The sequence below is a fragment of the Nyctibius grandis genome, chromosome 10, assembly GCF_013368605.1.
Source record: "Nyctibius grandis isolate bNycGra1 chromosome 10, bNycGra1.pri, whole genome shotgun sequence".
Lineage (NCBI taxonomy): Eukaryota > Metazoa > Chordata > Aves > Nyctibiiformes > Nyctibiidae > Nyctibius > Nyctibius grandis.
The window spans coordinates 22,110,656-22,129,716 of NC_090667.1; the positions used below are offsets into that span (position 1 = coordinate 22,110,656).

The window sequence follows — 19,061 nt, forward strand, 5'->3', positions numbered from 1 at the left end:
GAACACCTGGGTGACACCTGGCTTGTCACATCCTTCGCCTGCCCCCAGCCACCCCACAAACTCCTGCCCTTTGGCTGCCCTGCCCCAAACTTGGGCTGAGGTCCGCTCTCCTGGGGCAAGGAGCGGATGGGTGGCCACTGTGTGCGTGCCCCCGAGCCGGGACGTGTCCCAAGCCTCTCATCTCGCTCCCCACCAGGTGAGAACTGCGAGGTGGACAGTCGCTCGGGGCGCTGCGTGCCCGGCGTGTGCCGCAACGGCGGCACCTGCACCGACGGCGCCGACGGGGGCTTCCGCTGCCAGTGCCCGGCGGGCGGCTTCGAGACGCCCTTCTGCGAGGTGTCCACGCGCTCCTTCCCACCGCGGTCCTTCATCATGTTCCGGGGCCTGCGCCAGCGCTTCCACCTCACCCTCACCCTCTCGTGAGTCCTCTCGTTCCTCCACTGGACACGAGCACCCGCCAGGTCACCTGGCCCTGCTCTGGCGGCTCTTGTGCACCATGGGCCTGTCCAAGGACCTGCTGGTGCTCCCCAGACCCCTGCGCTACCGGCTTTGCCTCGCCACGAGGCTGCCCTGGCACCTTTAGCCAAAGGGCTCTGAATCTGCCCTGGCACGTCTGCCCTAGCATCAGCTCATCCCTTCCTTCAGTGCTTCTGCCCTGCCCTGCCACCAGCTCTCTGCCTCCATGCCAAGTCCCCGTGCTCCCAAAGCATCCGCTGGATCAAGTTCCCAGCTGGGCTTGCACCCGGGGCCAGGCCGGGGTCTCACCCTGTCCCTGTGCTGGGGTGGTTGTGTGTGCCACGGGAGAGCGGGGATCTCCGTGTGCTCCTGGCACACACCCTGCCCTCCCGCTTCCTCCCTTGCCCCAGGTTCAGCACCGTGGAGCCCAGCGGCCTCCTGCTCTACAACGGGCGCCTGAACGAGAGGCATGACTTCCTGGCGGTGGAGATCATCCAGGGGCAGGTCCAGCTGAAGTACTCCACAGGTAGGCTCGGCCCTGCCTGTCGCGGTGTTTGTGCCGTGGGAGCTGTGAGAGGGCCTGCGCTGAGCGGGGAGAGCGGGGTGCTGCCCTGGGTGGAGCCTGTGCGAAGGGACACAGGGTTGAGAGAGGTGTTGGTGGGCGTCAGTGGATGACACAGGGGACGGGTGTGTGTCTCAGGACCCTCCCTGAGACAAGGGGAGGGTGCAAGTGCAAGTGCAGCAGCGGGGTTGTGAGCACAAACCAGGACAAACCCTTTTGGGGTCTCCGCTGCTGTTCTGCCCCATTATATCACCATGAGCCAGTCTGCCTTGCTGTGACCCAGTCTGGAGAGGAGGACTCTCCTGGGAGGGCATTTGCTGTCCCGTTGGTCTCACCCCTGCTGCTGTGTGCGGTGCTGTGCCACTGGGCCTGCTCCGGGGGGTGTCAGGGTCAGCTGCCAGGAGCACTGGGCCCTTGTGTTAACAGCTGGGGCTTCCCTCCCATCCTGGGTCCGGCGCTCCTCCCCTCTGCCCTGCACACAGTGCCTGGCAGCCATCCTGCTGCTGCTCCGGGTGTGCTGGGCTCCTCAGAGCAAGGCCCAGCAGTGAGCGGCTGGCAAGGGGCCAGATGCACAGTGCCAGTGCCACCCCAGCAGCCAGCCTGGACAGAGGAGCCATCCCAGGGTGCGATTCTCCCCACCCCCTCCTGCTGCAAGGCAGGAGCAGGCGGAGGCTGGCGTGCTGAGCTTGTCTCTCTGAAGCCTTTCTCCATCCCTGCACAAAGCCGTCGGCAGCACGGCAGGCTTGGTGCCTGTCTGAGGGCTGTCCAGTGTCCCTCAGCGTGCCGTCATCCCTGTCTCTGCAGGAGAGTCCAGCACGGTGGTGAGCCCGTACCTGCCGGGGGGTGTGAGTGACGGGCAGTGGCACACGCTGCAGCTCCGCTACTACAACAAGGTACGTGTGCCCCGGCTGTCCCCCTGCGCACGTGGGTCTCTCTCCCTGTGAGACGTGAGCGAGTGGCTCTGGCTCTCCTGTTCTCTGGCTCTGCCCCATGGGGGAGGCTGTGGAGAGAAGGGAGAGGTGGGTTTCAGCCCTTGGGGGTGGGTACAGTGGAGCAGACAGCTGGGTGCAGGGAGAGATTGACCCTCAGGACCCCACTTGGAGGCTGCAGGAGTGCACATTGCCCATGTCCATCTCTGCTGCTTGCTGGGCTCAGCTGGAGATGTCCTTCCTGTTTCACTCACACCTCCAGCAGCGCAGCGGTGCCTGGGACATGCTCAGGCCTTTTTCTTGCTGTCATGTGAGCCCTTGGGTGCCTGGGTCTGGGGGCACATGTGCTGCTAATGCCCTGTGTTTGGTTTCAGCCCAAGGTCAGCGCTCTGGGTGTGGTGCAGGGTCCCTCCAAGGACAAAGTGGCTGTCTTGACAGTGGACGAATGCGATGCCTCAGTGGCCCTGCAGTTCGGCAGCGAGATCCGGAACTACTCCTGTGCCGCAGAGGGTGTGCAGACCAGCTCGAAGAAGTGAGTTCCTCGGGGACTGCTGGGCACTGCTGCAGTGGGGAGAGGAGCAGGGCACTTGGGTCCCCCGCGGAGTCAGCCCTTCACATCTGGGACCTTGGCTGTGCGTGCCTGTCCCCAGGGATGTCTGCTTCCCAGCCCCTTGCGCTGGGGAGCCAGCTGGCTGGCCTGAGGTCACTGTGTCTCTTAAAATCCCTGGGCTTCTGTCCTTGTAGATCCCTGGACCTCACAGGTCCCTTGCTCCTTGGAGGGGTCCCCAACCTGCCGGAAAACTTCCCCGTCGCTCACCGGGACTTTGTGGGATGCATGAGAGACCTGTACATCGACAGCAAACGCATTGACCTGGCCTCCTACATCGCCAACAACGGGACTGCTGCAGGTACCGGTGCCTCTGCTCCTGCCAGCCCCTGCCCTGGGAATTGCCTCTCCTGCTCACACAGCAGCACTGCCGGGCCGTACAGCACCATGGCAGCACAGCTGGAGCTGAGCAGCTTCCCATCGGAGAACAGGGCCTGCAGACTCCCCTAAATGAGCCAGTCCCCACCCCAGTGGTCTGTTGTCCCCTGATCCCTAGTGCAGAGCCTGCAGAGCTGGCCTGGGAGTCGCTAGGTGGGCAGTCCAGCTCCACAGTGCCTTTCTTCTGGCGTAAGAAGCAGCGACAGCCTTGATCCGCATCCCTGAGCAGGCAGGGCCCGTGCAGAGAGACTGGGCGGCTGGGCTTGCCCCTCTGGCAGCCAGGGAGAGGGCTGGGGGGGCAGTGGTGCCTCTCCGTGTGGGCTGGGGGCAGGTGGTGAGCAGGTTGAGGCTGACGTGGGTGACTTTGATACCTTCAGGCTGCCACGCCAAGCACGCGTTCTGCGACTCCAGCCCCTGCAAGAATGGTGGTACCTGCTCTGTCGGCTGGGGGACCTACTCCTGCCTCTGTCCTGTTGGCTTCGGGGGCAAAGACTGCCGCCACCGTGAGTGAGCGGGTGCTGCTGGGTGTGGGCAGCGTGGGTTTGGGCAAGACTCTGCTGGGGTTGCTGTGGAAGCAGGGTAGGGGGTCTGTGTGAGATGAACTGTTGTCCCTGCATCTAGTGCTCTCTGTGTAGTGCCCATCCCTTCTCCTCACCTCCACTTTCCTTTCCAGCCATGCACCATGCCCACTATTTCCAGGGCAACAGTGTCCTGACCTGGGACTTCAAGACAGACGTGAAGATCTCAGTGCCGTGGTACCTGGGGCTGGCGTTTCGGACGCGCCAGCTGGACGGGGTGCTTCTGCAGGCCCATGCTGGCCAGTACACCACCCTGCTCTGCCAGGTAGGGCCACGGCCTCAGCCGCAGCACCATGCCCCAGCCTCTACTGCCCTCCGCCCCAGGAGAGACCCTGCCTTCCATGCTGCCTCCAGCCCAAGCAGAGGGTGGTTGCAGGGAGAGGTGTTTAGCAGGGCTGGGTTTCCCTCCCCATGTTCAGAGGGAGGGTAGGCTGGAGGCAACCAGAGTTGGTGAGGTCTTCACTTACTGCTACCGTTGGTGGTTCCCTCTCTGCAGCTGGCTGGGGGCCTGCTCTCCTTCATGGTGAGCAGGGGGTCTGGGCGCAGCACCAGCCTCCTCCTGGACCAGCTGCGGCTCAGCGATGGGAGATGGCACGACCTCCAGCTGGAGCTGCGGGACGTCCGCAGCGGGCGAGACTCACGCTACGTCATCACCCTCACCCTGGACTTTGGGCTCTACCAGGTAGGTGCTGCTTGAGACGCTGGCACCAGCACAGGAACCATGGGGGATGCTTGGCGTACACCAGGCAGGGCTGGGCCTCTGCACCCTCAGAGAGGGCTGGGGCAGGGCTGGTGCCGGTTGCCCCATGTTACTCCCTTTCCTTCTGCAGGATACCGTGGTTGTTGGAAATGAACTGCATGGCCTGAAGGTGAAACACCTGCACGTGGGGGGAGTCCTGGACTCTGGCGAGGTGCAGAACGGGCTGAGGGGCTGCATACAAGTGAGTCCATTGCTCTGAGCCTTCCCTTTCCAGCGGGTCTGTTACACGGAGGGGTTGAAACACAGCTGCTGCCAGCGTCCGTCCTGCTGGTGACACTCTGTCTCTGAGCATTCAGGGCTCTGAGGTGCCGTGAGGCAGCCATAAATCAATGCAGCAGGGGTGATGGGGGGGGCTGCCCCTAGGGGTTTGTGGGGGGCAGGACTGGAGCCTCACGTGTCTGTCCTAGCTTCACCGTGAATTGGTCGCCTACATTGCAGGGTGTGCGACTGGGCGACAGCGTCACTGGGACTGTGCTGCCCAAGCCCAGCCATGCCCTGCGGGTGGAGGCTGGCTGCAGTGTGCCAAGCCCCTGTGACTCCAGCCCCTGCCCACCCAACAGCGTCTGCAAGGATGAGTGGCAGAGCTACTCCTGTGTCTGCCAGCCAGGTAGGGCCTGCAGCACCCTGCCACCCCTTTACTCTCCACGCCTGTCTGTCTTCTCCTCCCCACTGTGGCTCCCTCCTGGCCTGTGACTGCTCTCCTGTCCTTCCTTTGGGCAAGTCGCATCCCTGTCAGACACTCATTAGTTTTTCTGGAGGGCAGAATCCCTCCTGAGCCCCCTGAATCCACTCCTTGGTGCTCTGGCACCTCTCAGGGGGAAGGTGCTGGCTATACGCGGTGCTCTCTGTCCATGCCTCAGGGTACTATGGAGAGGACTGCGTGGATGTGTGTCACCTCAACCCCTGCAAGAACAAGTCGGTGTGTCGCCGCAAGCCAGGCTCACCCTTGGGCTACATGTGCGAGTGTGGAGGGAACTTTTTCGGGCAGTACTGCGAGCACAGGTGAGATGCAGGGCACAGGGCAGGGCCATGGCCTCTGTGCCTGGCTGTGTGCTGTCCTCTCATTGTCACTACTTGACCAGGCACCTCTCAGTGCCACCCGGCTCCTTGGAGCTGCTGAGCAGCTCAGCTGGTGGGAGGGGAAGGCCCGGGGGATTTGGCTGTTGTAACAGCGGAGGTGTTTCTCTCCTTAGGATGGACCAGCAGTGTCCGAAGGGCTGGTGGGGCAACCCCACCTGCGGGCCCTGTAACTGTGATGTGAACAAGGGCTTTGACCCCGACTGCAATAAAACCAACGGGCTGTGCCACTGCAAGGTGAGGGGCAGCTGTGCCCATGGGGACGTGGCCCATGGTTTGCCTGGAGCCCTGTTCGTCCTTGACGCTGTTCCTTATCCCCTCCAAAGGCCTGGCAGCTGCCCAGGCCCTGGTTTGTGTGCTCGCTTCTGGGCTGGATCCCCGCTCAGCTGTTCTGTGCAGCCCTCCTGCCCCAGCACGGTGGTGATGGGGGCAGTGGGGGTGCTTGCAAATGAGGAGAGCCTGGCCCTTCTCTGCCCTGGCTCCGGTGGTTCCCCAGGCGCTGGCCTCGGCTGCTGTCCCCATGGGCTGTCTGACGGCTGTCTCCATCTCCCCCCAGGACTTCCACTACCGCCCCAAAGGCAGTGATACCTGCCTGCCTTGCGACTGCTACCCCGTGGGCTCCACCTCGCGCTCCTGCGACAAGGAGACGGGCCGGTGCCACTGCCGGCCCGGGGTCATCGGGCGCCAGTGCAATAGCTGTGACAGCCCTTTTGCCGAGGTGACGCCTGGCGGCTGCAAGGGTAAGTGTGGCATGGCGGGGAGCTGGCACGGCGGGGCTTGGTGTTGGGGGCCTCCCTGTGTGACCAGCCCCTCGGGGTGTGTCTCCGCAGTGCTCTATGACGGCTGCCCCAAAAGCCTGAAGGCGGGCGTGTGGTGGCCCCAGACCAAGTTTGGCTTCTCAGCTGCAGTGCTGTGTCCCAAAGGCTCCTTGGGTGAGTGGGGGATGCGATGGGGAGGGGAGGGGGCAGCCTGGCTGCCCTGCTGGGGGCTGTAGCAGCCCCAGCAATATTGCTCTGTTCTCGTGCTGTCCCAGTCCTGTTTAGCTGGGCTTGAGGGCTGGGAGAAGGAAGTTGGAGGAGAAAATGCTGCAGCCTGGGGGAGAGCAGAGGGGTCTGGCCACAGGGCTGGGGCTGGGAACAGGCTGTGGGGTCTAGGCCCATCACCCAGCCCCAGGGCTGTGCTGTTCCCTCGGCCGTGGTCCCCACCTTCTCCCTGCTGCTTTTTGGTTTCAGCGGGTTTGAGGCTGGGGTCAGGCCCAGCAGGGCAGCCCCGTGCCCTCAGTGCCTTGCCACAGCTCTGCCAGCCCCATCCTCGCTGCGCACTGTGAGGGCAGCGGGGTACGGCGTGCTGTTCAGTGAGCGTCTCCGGTAGGATTCAAGGTCCCAAGCTGGAGGAGGCTGTCCTCCATGATGGCAAAGGCGCGAGCAGGGTGTCTGGGACTGTAGGGCAGTGCAAGCCCCAGGGGACAATACAAACCCTGTCCTTCTCCAGCCGTTCGCCCCAGGAGGAGGCAGGTTCGGCTCCTAACTGTTGTCGCTTCTCTCCCCGGTTCTCTCGCCCTCCGTGCTCAGGCTTGAGGGGTGCAGGTAAGGTTGTTCCCATCTCCTTCCCCCTGTGCTGTAAGGGCTGTGCCACGCGGCTTTCCCTCCCTGCTCCCTGCCTGGCACCCTGCACACCCCTGTGCTTTCCCTGCCGCTTCTGGAGCTGCCGAGTGTCTTCCCAACGCTTTGCCTGGCCTCACCGCTCCTACACGCTCTTCCCTGCTCCCAGCACACTAACCAGCACAAACCCGGCTGCAGCCGCATGCAGCCCCTGCCCCTCGCTGTCCTGAGCCTGCAGCGTTGGCTCTGGGCAGGTCCGCGCTCTGCTTCCCGGCTGGGATGGATGGTGGCTCTCCTGGGCTGGTACCTGCTTGCTTAGGCTGGGAGGGGGAGGAGCTGGTGTTGAGCAAGGGGTAGGGAGGCCAGGGAGGCCATGGAGGAATGGCCGTGGGGTGTTGGAAGAGGGGAGCTGTTTGAGTGGGGGGCAGGAACAGATGGCCATGCACAGCACAAGGTCCTGTTCCCTCTGCCCGGCTGGCAGGAGGAGGCAGAGGGGCCTGGGGCCGGATCCTGCCCAGATCTGCAGCTGAGCCGAGCGCTGTTCTCTGCTGGGGGAAGGCCAGCAGTGTGGAGGTTTCTTTGTTCTCCCTGCTCCCAGCTGCAATGGCACTGGTCGCTGTGCTTCTGCAGCTGGGGGAAAGGTGGGTGGGGAGGACAGCTAGGAGCTGGAGATGGTGGGAGGGGGCACGCTAGTCACTGGGGTTTTTCTGAGCAGCAACTGGAGTCTGCTTCAGGCTCCCTCTCCCAGCCATGGGCACCTGGGTGGGCTCCTGTGCCCTGGTGCCATCCCCAGGAGGGCCTGGTCCACAGTCCTGCCGGGTACACTGGAGTCAGACAGGTTCCTCTTGCTCAAAGTGTGCATGGTGACACTCCCGGCCCAGGACACTGCTCTCCATGTCAGCTTTAGCAGCGCTTTTGGTGGTGGTTAACAGCTGATCCCATTCATTGCTGGTATCTCCGTTGCTGCACAGTAGTGCTTGGGCCCCAGCCAGGGACTGGGGTCTTGCGCTGGGTACCGAACCCACACTGCTGGATGGGGTGCCCTCCATCCCGCTCGACTGCAGGGGCTCATCTCTGGGGCGGGTTTGCCGGCCCCACAGCAGGGGTGTTGTCCTCCTGGGGTGACTTTGCCCTGTAGAGAGAGGCAGGACCTCAGCAGGCATTGCAGGCTGTCAGCCGGGGGATGCCTAGAGCATGGGCTTCAGTAGTTTGGGGTCAAATGTGCCCTGAGGACACAGCCACGTCCCCACCAGGAACCAGGGGCTTCTCCAGCCTGAGCCCTGCCAAGTCACTTATTCCTCTTTGCAATTCTGTGTGGTGGCGCCTGGTGTGACACAGCCCTGAAGCACACACAGGAACCCAGCTCCTGGAGGGAGGGGATGGCAGCAGCTTGCCGAGGTGATGCAGACCAAGGGTGGAATGGGTTGCACTGGTGCAAAGCAGGAGGACAGCCCTGGAGTGGTACAGGCCCTCCCCATCCCTTGCTGGTGCTGCTGTTGGGGTTGGCTGGGGCAGAGGGTCCCTGCTGGGGGGTGCAGCAGGGGAGCTGTGTATCTTGGGCTGAATTTCAGACATCCCCTTCCTCCTGGTTTTAGGTGCAGCCATCAGACACTGTGATGAGGAGAAGGGCTGGCTGGAGCCAGATCTCTTCAACTGCACTTCACCTGCCTTCAAGGAGCTCTCCATGCTGGTAATCCTCTCTCAGCTCTGCAGCCCTGACAGCAGGAGCTGTATGAACAGGGGCTCACAGCCAGGTTTCAAAGAGCTCAGCTCTCCGGGGGCACCTAGAGTAGGAGAGGGCCTTGCCACAGTGCTCAGCAGCTTTCTCTTCTCATCTCCTGCCCCCAAACCCATCCTGTGGGAGCATTGGTCTGAGCTGAAGTTCACTTGGCTTCATCTAATCTGAGTGTCCCCATCAGAAACAGCCTGTGTCCTGCCCCCAGTATTTGAGAGGAAAACAAATAACCCTGAACAGGGCTGAATTGTTTGAAGCTGGCGGGATGTCTGCTCTATGGGACATCTGTAGCCCCAGACTCTGTCAGTGACAAGTCCCTTTGAAATATCCAGGTGTTTATTAAACACTTGCATCTCACTTAGACTGAATTGTGACTGAAGCCAGGAGAGTTTCCAGGGAAGCACCGCTAGATGCTTGCCCTGTCCTTTCATCTCCTTGGCCTTGGTTGTGTATGGCACTGGGTTAGCTGGGCCAGTGCAACCCCTGGTGTGTTGCTGGAGGCTGGTTGTCTGCCAGAGGTGTTCCCTGTTCTAGTGACCACCACTGTGAGTGTCTGTGGCTTGTGCCATGGTTTCAAAAATAATCTCTGAGTCCAGCAGGGCCTCCAGCACCCCAGTTTCCCAGTGAGGAACCTGCTTAATTGTTTAATCCCCTCCTTTCTCCCTGCTGGCAGCTGGAGGGCTTGGAGAGGAACGAGACTGAGCTCAACACAATTGAAGCCAAGAAGCTGGCCCACCGGCTCCGGGCCGTGACGGACCACATGGACCACTACTTTGGCAACGACGTGCACATCACTTTCCGCCTGCTGTCCCGCCTCATGGCCTTTGAGAGCCGGCAGCGTGGCTTTGGCCTGACAGCCACGCAGGATGCCCACTTCAATGAGGTGAGTCCTTCCTCCAGATCAGAGAGGCTTACGATGATGCTTCTCTTTATCAGCCACCCTGAGCCCGGGTCTCTGAGGGGATCGAGGATGTTGTGAGACCATGTGAGGAGCACTGGGCTCCCCAGTGCCACAGAGACATTGTCCCACAGGAGCGAGACCCGTGGAGGTCATGTGCGTGGTTGGGGCTGGAGCACAGGGTGGATGAGGAGAGGCAGAGAACTGGGTTTGCTCAGCCTGGGAAGGCAAAGGGAGGTCTTATTGCTGCCTGCAAGTCCCACGTGGCAGGGATGCAGGGAAGATCTCTCTGTAGGACACTGGTTGATGAGCATTGAGGGTGGGGGCCCATCATAGCAGAAGGTACCCCTCTTCCCCGAGCCCTTGTGCAGCAAGCTGGGCAGAGAGCACAGTGCTGCAGCCTGGGGGTGGTCAGGACGGGGCCCAAAGGCAGTGCTTCCCTCACCCCCTGCCCCCATGTGTCTCCCATGCAGAACCTGCTGCGTGCAGGCAGCTCCGTGCTGGCACCCGAGAACCGGGAGCACTGGGCCATGCTGCCACACAGCGAGCACGGCAGCGCCAGCCTCATGGAGCAGCTGCGGGACTACTCGGGCACGCTGGCCAGCAACATGAAACTCACCTACCTCAACCCTGTCGGCGTCGTCACCCCCAACATCAGTGAGTAGGAGCTGGCTGGTGGTGGGGCCTGGCTGGGGTGGTGCAGAGCCACTCCTCTGTCACACCCTGTCCCCTTCTCCTCATCTCGCTTCACCTCAGCGAGGGTGCTGGTAACGTCCCCGGTGGCTCTCTGAAACATGGGGAGGTGTTTGTGAGAGGCGGCCTGGTCCCATCCCTGCCTGGAGCAGCTGACACTCCACCAAGAGCCAGCAGAGCCAGGAGTGTGCTGCCCGCTCCCAGTTACCTCCCAGTGTCTGGTGAAAAAGCTGCTGGCCTCAGTGGCAGAAGTAGCCTGTCCTACGGCAGAGCAAGGATCAGGCTGGGAAGGAGCACTGTGGGTGCTGGGATTTCATGTCATGCCCAAACACAGGACATGTCCACAACCCAGCCTGTGGCTCGTACGGTCCCTTTGCCAGTGACCTCAACCCTGGGGTGCCCTGGAGCATGGCTGCTCCCCATCCTAGAGCTGACTTTCCCTCCCTCGCTTCTCCACAGTGCTGAGCATCGATCGCATGGAGAACCACTCCCATATCCGCCGGCGCTACCCGCGCTACCACAGCAGCCTGTTCCGGGGCCAGCCCGCCTGGGACCCCCACACCCACGTTGTGTTGCCGCTGTCAGTGCTGAGCCCCCCGAAAGCCGAAGGTGAGCATGTGAGCATCACTCATGGAACAGCGTGGGTGGACATGGCTGGCAGGGAAGATGTGGAATCATAGAATGGTTTGGGTTGGAAGGGACCTTTAAAGGTCATCTAGTCTGCATGCAACCCTGCTGAGACCTGGCTCTGTCAGAGATCCACAAGTCACCCCTGAGAGCTCAGAGCTTCTGACTTCACATCCCAGAGGCTCCTGATGGCCTCACAAGTTGCCTTCAGAGCAGCATGTGTGTGTCCATTCTCACCACTCCCTTGTGTGCCTCAGCTTCACCCACGGCGGTGCCCACGCTGGCTGGGGGCGAAGGGAACTACACTGTGGAGAACTCCTCCCCGAGGCAGGCGCTGCCGGAGCCCGAGCCCGCTCTCACTGTGATCATCCTCATCATGTACCGCACCCTGGGGGGGCTGCTGCCCGCACGCTACCAGGTGGATCGCCGCAGCGTCAGGTACCTCCGCCTCCCCTTTGCCCTCCACGAGCATCGGTGGAGAGAGGCTGGCTGGACTCTGCTCTGCTCCCTCTGGCAGCTGCTGAGTCTGTCTGCAATGGCTTGGGTTTGGTTCCCAGCCAAACGGTCCTGCAGTGCTCTGCCCCATGATTCCCGACCCCTTGGTGTGGGCTGGGCAGAGCTGTTTCTTCTGAGATGGCAGCACAGGGCATCCGGGAAGCCCCTGGAGGGCTGCAGCTGCCAGGCACGGTGATGGTAGAGCTCCATCGCTCCTTGCAGGCTCCCAAAGAATCCCGTGATGAACTCCCCCATCGTGAGTGTGTCTGTGTTCAGCAATCACACCTTCCTGCGGGGGCCCCTGGACACCCCTCTCGTGCTGGAATTTCACCTGCTGGAGACGGCCAACAGAAGCAAACCTCTCTGTGTCCAGTGGAACCACTCCAACCTGTGAGTTGAGCACAGCTGGGCCACTCTTTGAGCTGCTTTCCCCAGGCACCTTCTCGTTCCCCAAGTTTCCATGGCCATGACAGGCTGTGTGCCTGGGCAGCGCTGGGACGTGGGGGTTTCCGCCCTCTCCCAGGTGGTTCATTCCTGCTGGGAGGGCACAGCAGGGTCCCTGCAGGGCTCTGGCTCCAGTACTTCAGCTGTAGGAGCACAGTTGTATCTGCTGGTAGAAAAGCCTTGCCAGTCACACCTCTTCTCTGCAGTTCCTTCCCCACACATCACACTTGTGTCTTCTCTCCTAAGTGTGCTCTACTTTTTGGTGGCTGCAGGACCAACCCCTCCGGCTTTTGGACAGCCAGGGACTGTGAGCTCGTGTACCGAAACACCACACATGTCCACTGCCAGTGCTCCCAGTTTGGCACCTTTGGGGTTCTGATGGACAGCTCGCACCGAGAGGTAACCTCGGCCTGTGGGGCTGTGAGCGGTGGTGGGGGCTGTTAGCTACTGGGTCCCAGGATAAGCAGGCACAGGCAGAAGATTCCCTGTGGGACACAAGTAGAGTTTGAGAGCTCAGCAGGCTTCCTGTGTCTCCCCCTAATTTGCCTTTTGTTCTCTGCTGCTGCAGCAACTGGAAGGTGACCTGGAGACGTTGGCAATTGTCACCTATTCCTTGATGTCTCTCTCCTTGGTGGCTCTGCTGCTGACCTTCTCCTTCCTGACCTGCCTCAAAGGCCTCAAGTCCAACACACGTGGCATCCACTCCAACATATCAGTCACCCTCTTCTTCTCTGAGCTGCTCTTTCTCCTGGGCATCAACCGCACCGAGAACCAGGTCTGCGGGCTTGAACAGGCACGCCCATGGGGGTGGGGGCGAGGATGATGCAGTTAGCGTTGGCACAGCGGGACCATCTCTGAGTTGCTTTTGTCTCCCCAGTTTCTTTGCACTGTGATTGCCATCCTCCTCCACTGCTTCTTCCTCTCCACTTTCGCCTGGCTCTTTGTCCAGGGCCTCCACATCTACCGCATGCAGACTGAAGCCCGCAACGTCAACTTCGGGGCCATGCGCTTCTACTATGCCATCGGCTGGGGAGTGCCCGCCATCATCACTGGTAAGAGCTGCTTGTCCTACAGCCATGCCAAAAGCGCTGGTTCTCAGCAGCCTCCTGATCCCCTGGTGTTGCCCAGCTCACCCGGTGGGGAGAGCTGAGGGTGAGCATGCCACGGCCAGCAGTGCTGGCAGCAAGCAGTGCTGTGGTGGTCAGCTGGAGACCACATATCAAGGGCTGTTGTCTTTCCTTCTGGGGAGAAGTAATTCCTCAGTGCACCTCCCCATGGCTTGTTCGATGGGCACGGGGCTGCTGCTGTGCCAGGGCTTGTGGTTAAGATCTCCTGGTTTCCCAAGCCTGCATGCTTGGGTGACCTGTTGCTGGCAGCGAGTGCCGACTGGGCTGGGCTGTGTCAGGGATGCCTGGAGAAAAGGAAATCAAGGCCCTGATGCTGGGGTTCACGGCCCTGGCACTTTCGCCTGTGGCAAGGAAGCCTGTGCACAGGGCAAGGAGCAGGGAGAGAGCCCCTTCATGGCCTTCAGCACTGGGATGGGATCGACATGGCTTGGACAAGTCCAAGGCTGCTGGGTCTGGACCTGACCTCTCCCTTCCTCCCACAGGGCTGGCTGTTGGCCTGGATCCCGAGGGCTACGGGAACCCCGACTTCTGCTGGATTTCCATTCATGATAAGCTGGTCTGGAGCTTTGCAGGCCCCATTACTGTCGTCATTGTGGTAAAACCCTGTCCTGTTTCACCCACAGCCCTCTCCTGCCTCCCTTCTCCGCACCACGGGCACTTGCCCCTTCCTTGGCTGCCCACTGCCTGCCCCCTTCCCTGTACTCTCCTTCCTTAGTTAGAAGTCCTCTTTCTGTCCCTCCTCGCTCCAGCCTGGGGGAGGCCATGGCTTGGGCAGGAAGGGGAAAGGAGGGGACGTTCTTGTGGGCCTGGTGGACCTGGAGTCTGCCCACGCTCTGCGCTGGGGATGTCAGGTCAGAGCCAGCCGTTGGCACAGCTTCTAATCGGTGCCAATGCTTTCAGATGAATGGGGTCATGTTCCTGCTTGTGGCCAAGATGTCCTGTTCCCCAGGCCAAAAGGAAACCAAGAAGAAATCAGTTCTGTGAGTATTAGTGGCCAAACTCCCAGCAGAGCTCCTGTGGCTCATGGTTTTTAGCGTTTTCAGTGACCATCCTCCTTCTTCCACCACCGCAGAGTACCTCTCTGTGCATCAACGTCAGCCTTGCAGCCGCTCTCCTCTCCCACACCTGCCAGCCACGTTAACCCTTCCTAAACTTTGTCCTTTCCTCTTTTTCCTACGTTCCCATCTCCACGCTGTCCCGCCAGCCTGTTCCCTTTCACCTCCTGCCCTCACAGCCACCCCTCACGTCTGCTTGGATTCAATGCTCTGCCCTTGTCGACTCTCAGCGCCTGCTGCTTCTTCTACATTCTTCTTCTGAGACCTTTCCCCACTCCCTCCTGGGCCAGCCCTGGAGCTTGGCTCAGCTCTCTGTGGCTCCAAATGCCCTGTGTCATTTGGGCCCCTGTGTTTGCCGTGTGTGATCCAGAAGGGAAGGCCTGGGGGTCGGGGGGAGCTGAGCTGCTGTGCAGGGACGTGCCTGCGGTGATGGGCACAGCAGAGAGGGCTGGGCAGGAGCACGCTTTCCCCTCTGGATCTCTGTCTGTGAGCACTAGACTGTAGATTAACAACACGCACTAACCTCTCGGTGTGTGCCTGTCTGTCTGTCTCTCTCTCTCCAGCATGACGTTACGGAGCTCCTTTGTTCTGCTTCTAATTATTAGCACTACCTGGCTCTTTGGCCTCTTGGCTGTCAACAACAGTGTCCTGGCTTTCCACTACCTCTACACTGTCCTCTGCAGCCTCCAGGTAACTGCCCGGCCTCTGCCAGGGGAGGGCACGGGTCAGCCCAGGAGAGTGTCCCTGTGGTCCCCACGGCCATCTGTAGAGAGTGGGTGCCCTGCGGCGAGCCCCCAGCGTCCCGCTGGGCTCCTTGTCCCTTCTGCTGTTACCACGGCGGCAGCGGGTGGCTGCTGCCAGTCCTCACTGCTGTGCCCGCAATGAGCAGTGGCATGGAGCAGGAGGTGGCTGCAAGGTGCTTGGGTCGGAGGTGACATCCAAGGACCATCTTTGGAGGGAAGGGGCCTCCATGCTCTCAGAGGGCAGAGCAAGAAAGCGGCCTGCAATGGAGGTGTTGGACACCCCAAATATGACCCACAGCAGCACCCCGCAGACCTCCTCCACCACCATGGCTGTTGTTGCTGCAGGGGACCCTGCCAGCTGCTCCTTGGCTGCTGCCAGCCAGGAGGACACCCCACCCTTTCTTCTCTCACCTATGGCCACCATGGAGGTTAGCGCCGATTGATGTTGGGGGGCTCTTTGGTGCACCCCAATCTTCATGGCCACCAGGGCCAACACGCTGGGCTCTGGAAGAGCCAGAGACTGTCCTAGTGTTGGTGCTGTGGGCGAGCAGGTGGGCCAGCAGCGAGGGTCTGTCTCTCACGGCGTCTCTCCCCGCAGGGCCTGGCTGTGCTGGTCCTGTTCTGTGTGCTGAACGAGGAGGTGCGGGAGGCCTGGAAGCTGGCCTGCCTGGGCAAGAAGGGGCAGAGCGAGGAGGCCACAAGGAGCACGCAGGTGGGCAAGAGCAGGAGCAGCCCAGGGGTGTGGGGACAGGCTGCCTGCCTGGGACAGGAGCTGGTGGGGACGTACCCGCTTCCCCAGGGGGATGGCGGGTGTGGGTGAGATGGCCATTCCCTGGGCTGCCGTGGCACCTCCTTAACAGGGCATGTGCCCTCTCTTCCCTCCTCGCCAGGGCCCCAACGCCTACAACAACACGGCACTGTTTGAGGAGAGCGGTCTCATCCGCATCACCCTGGGGGCCTCCACCATCTCCTCGGTGAGCAGCGTGCGCTCTGCCCGCACCCACTCCAGCCAGCGGGCTTACCTCAGGTAGGGAGCGGTGCGGGGTGCCGGGAGTGCCTGGGCAGAGCTGGGAGCTCCGGCCGCACTGACCCTTCGGGCCTCCTGTCTTTCAGAGACAACGTGACAGCACGTCAGGGCTCAGCCCTAGATCACAGCCTGCTGGCTCACGCCGGCCCCACGGACATCGACGTGGCCATGTTCCACCGTGATGCTGGGGGAGGTAAGGCTCAGCCCGGTGCCCAGGTTGGGGGCCAACCCCGCGCATCCTGGATTAACTCCTGGCTTAAGGAAATCCTTTCCAGTGCAGGTTCTGGCTGCACGATTCCATCCTCCACCCCATGGTCAGCTGTGACTCCCAAATGTGCCCTGGATGTGAGGGAGAGGCAGCAGCTGTGTCACTTAGCACAGCCTCCTCCTGGACAGACAGCAAAGGGCATAGCCAGTCTCCAAGGAGCTAGAAATGGAGGAGGCAAGAGTGGGGGCGTAGGCTGTCAGGGGATCCTTGGGCACGCTGGGTTCCCCAGTACAGCACAGGCACTGACCCACTGGAGTGGGACTGGCAGGGGTCACCCTCACACCTGGGGCTGGGCGTGGGATAGGCGAGCAGAGGCTGGGGGAGGTGGGTTTGCTCAGCCTGGAGGAAGAGGAGGCAAAGGGGATCTTATGGCTATTTGCAACTGCCTTCTGGGGAGCTGCAGCGAGACAGAGCCAGGCTCCTCTCACGGGGGAGCGGGCGCAGGCTGCTGCCGAGGGAAGGGCAGCAATGGGTAAGACAGGCTGTGTCCTCACAAGGGTGGTCAGCCCTGGGCTGGTTCTGCCTTCCTGGAGGCAGTCGGAGTCCAGCTGGCCCTGCCACAGAGAGCCTCTCCCACCTTCATTCCAAACATCTCCCCAACACACGCCGTGTTCCTACAGACCAGGACTCGGACTCGGACAGTGACCTGTCTCTGGACGAAGAGCGCAGCCTCTCCATCCCGTCCTCGGAGAGCGAGGAGAACGTGCGCCTGCGGGGCCGCTTCCAGCGCCAGTTCAAGCGGGCAGCACACAGCGAACGCCTCCTCACTAACCCCGCCAACACCGCTCCCAAAGGCAAGTCCTGGGGGCTCTGGCAGGGGAAGGGGTGAGCTCAGGTCCCTGGGGGACAGGCCATATCTTGCGGTGGCTTCATTTGCCCCTCACAGAAGTATTCTCTTCCTCTTCCCCCGGGCCCATTTTGCTGTGTCCTTCACCAGATGTGGATGGCAACGACCTCATGTCATACTGGCCGGCTCTGGGCGAGTGCGAGGTTCACCCCTGCTCCCTGCAGAAGTGGGGCTCCGAGCGGAAGCTGGGGTTCGACATCAACAAGGACGCGGCCAACAATAATCAGCCGGACCTGGCCTTGACCAGCGGGGACGAGAACTCCCTCACCCAGACCCAACGGCAAAGAAAAGGTAACGGCCTGGAGCAAGCGGGCAAGGGTGGCCTTGCCTGTCTCAGGTTGACATGGCCCTGAAGGCTCAGCATCAGACCCATCTTGTCGTGTCCTTGGGGAGGTATGGCTTGTCTCCCCTGGCTTTCATGCTCTTTTCACTATTATACAAAGATTTGACTTCTCTTTCTGTTTGGTGCAGGGATTTTGAAGAACCGCCTCCAGTACCCTCCGACTCTCCAAGGCCTGCCATCCGTTGGCAGGATGACCAACGAGCTGACATGGTACAAGACCTCCACACTGGGTCACAGGGTTGTCCCCGCTGCCTCCTACGGCAGGATCTACTCTGGGGCGGGCAGTCTGTCACAGCCAGCCAGCCGGTACTCGTCACGGGAGCAGCTTGACATGCTGATGAGGAGACAGATGTCCCGGGAGCAGCTGAGCAGGCACAATTCAGGAGAGTGCTTGGAAGCCGTGCCCAGCCGGCACGGGTCCAGGGAGGAACTGGACACTATCCCCAGCAGGCACGGGTCTACTGAACACCTGGAAAGTATCCCAAGCAGACATGGGTCTAGGGAAAACTTGGATCTGCTTGCTGCTAGGCCCAGTCAGAGAGATCATGGGAACACGCTGCCGCGGAGGCAGGGCTCCAGAGACCACCTTGACACTTTACCCTGCAGATTTGGGTCAAGAGAGCAGCTAGACTGTGGGCCAGTAAGAGAGGTCTCTAGAGAGTGGCTAAACACATTGCCAAGTAGGCAAGTGTCCAGAGACCAAATAGACATGTTGCCAAGTCGAGATACTTCTCGAGAACAATTGGATTTGCTTTCTAGAAGACAGCCTTCAAGGGACCAGCTAGCATCAGCTAGACAAACTTCAAGGGAGCAGCTGGACTTTCTCTCCAGAAGATCTAATTCCAGAGAGCCTCTGGACACAGTGCCTAGCAGGCATCCTTCGCAGGACAACCTGGGGAGTCTCTCTAGGAGGCAGCTGTCTAGGGAAAGCCTAGAGCCGCTGTCGAGGAGACAGCCTTCTAGAGAGAACCTGGAGGCCGTTCCCAGCCGACATCCTTCCACTGAACAGTTAGATATCCTTTCTTCCATCCTTGCTTCTTTTAACTCCTCTGTCCTGTCCTCGGTGCAATCTTCCAGCACGCCGTCAGGCTCCCAGACCGCCGCCACCCCCTCTGCCGTGCAGACCTCCTTGACGCCCTCCGCAATGTGCCCCTCGACACCTCGCTCCACCACCTCCCACAGCATTTCGGAGCTGTCGCCAGACTCAGAGTAAGTGTGTCCCTTCCTTGGCCAGGCCTTCTTCAGCTGGTCTTGTGCATCATCCGGTTGCCTGGCTTCTTCCCAAAGGGGGTTTGGCTTGGGGGGAGAGGGCTGTGTAAGGATGAGCCCCTGGAGTGAGTGGCAGGTGTCTCCTGGTCCTGAATAGTGACCAGGCGGGGAGAACCCTTGGGTGCGACAGCTCCGGGTGCTTGCAGTGCAACGCGAGCAGGAACATCAGTGTGTCTGAGACTGCCTGCTCTGCCAGAAGGAATGGCCCTCACTTGCAGCCTGTGGGGGCTCAGGGAAGATGCTTCGTGCAGCCAGGCTGACCTCTTGGCTGGTCCCCTCGCTTGGTGCCGGCTGCAAGTCCCAACGAGCAGAAGTGTGCAAGGGCCAGGCTGGCTGGGGAGGAGGGGGCCCAAGTCCTGCAGGAACCCTGCCTGCCCCAGCCATGTTTCTCCCCAGGGGCCCTGTCCCAGTCTGTCATTTCTTCTCCAGATCTGCTCCTTGCTGGTACTGCTGCCATCCCATCCCATCCCATCCCATCCCATCCCATCCCATCCCATCCATCTTTCCTCTTCCCTGAACTCAGGGACTTGGAGACAGTTGTT

General features: G+C 61.2%; 1 protein-coding gene across 3 annotated transcripts in view; it reads left to right on the forward strand.

Moving 5' to 3' along the window:
• CELSR3 (cadherin EGF LAG seven-pass G-type receptor 3) overlaps positions 1–19,061 on the forward strand; it is a 33,358-nt gene that overhangs the window by 11,839 nt on the left and 2,458 nt on the right. Inside the window, exons 3-35 of one of the 3 annotated variants that reach the window (XM_068409714.1) lie at positions 197–419; positions 867–982; positions 1,823–1,911; positions 2,322–2,479; positions 2,692–2,855; positions 3,310–3,435; positions 3,606–3,775; positions 4,007–4,192; positions 4,341–4,451; positions 4,709–4,877; positions 5,131–5,272; positions 5,464–5,584; positions 5,904–6,087; positions 6,178–6,279; positions 6,919–6,933; positions 8,544–8,638; positions 9,357–9,566; positions 10,055–10,238; positions 10,734–10,883; positions 11,159–11,339; positions 11,619–11,786; positions 12,113–12,239; positions 12,409–12,615; positions 12,718–12,892; positions 13,450–13,562; positions 13,868–13,947; positions 14,586–14,712; positions 15,364–15,477; positions 15,656–15,792; positions 15,879–15,985; positions 16,681–16,854; positions 16,998–17,198; positions 17,379–18,459. In XM_068409714.1, the coding sequence (XP_068265815.1) occupies positions 197–419; positions 867–982; positions 1,823–1,911; positions 2,322–2,479; positions 2,692–2,855; positions 3,310–3,435; positions 3,606–3,775; positions 4,007–4,192; positions 4,341–4,451; positions 4,709–4,877; positions 5,131–5,272; positions 5,464–5,584; positions 5,904–6,087; positions 6,178–6,279; positions 6,919–6,933; positions 8,544–8,638; positions 9,357–9,566; positions 10,055–10,238; positions 10,734–10,883; positions 11,159–11,339; positions 11,619–11,786; positions 12,113–12,239; positions 12,409–12,615; positions 12,718–12,892; positions 13,450–13,562; positions 13,868–13,947; positions 14,586–14,712; positions 15,364–15,477; positions 15,656–15,792; positions 15,879–15,985; positions 16,681–16,854; positions 16,998–17,198; positions 17,379–18,459 (5,707 nt within the window). Of the gene's footprint in view, positions 1–196; positions 420–866; positions 983–1,822; positions 1,912–2,321; positions 2,480–2,691; positions 2,856–3,309; positions 3,436–3,605; positions 3,776–4,006; positions 4,193–4,340; positions 4,452–4,708; positions 4,878–5,130; positions 5,273–5,463; positions 5,585–5,903; positions 6,088–6,177; positions 6,280–6,918; positions 6,934–8,543; positions 8,639–9,356; positions 9,567–10,054; positions 10,239–10,733; positions 10,884–11,158; positions 11,340–11,618; positions 11,787–12,112; positions 12,240–12,408; positions 12,616–12,717; positions 12,893–13,449; positions 13,563–13,867; positions 13,948–14,585; positions 14,713–15,363; positions 15,478–15,655; positions 15,793–15,878; positions 15,986–16,680; positions 16,855–16,997; positions 17,199–17,378; positions 18,460–19,061 lie in introns of those variants that run through there. The other 2 variants (XM_068409715.1, XM_068409716.1) reach the window with 2 other exon arrangements.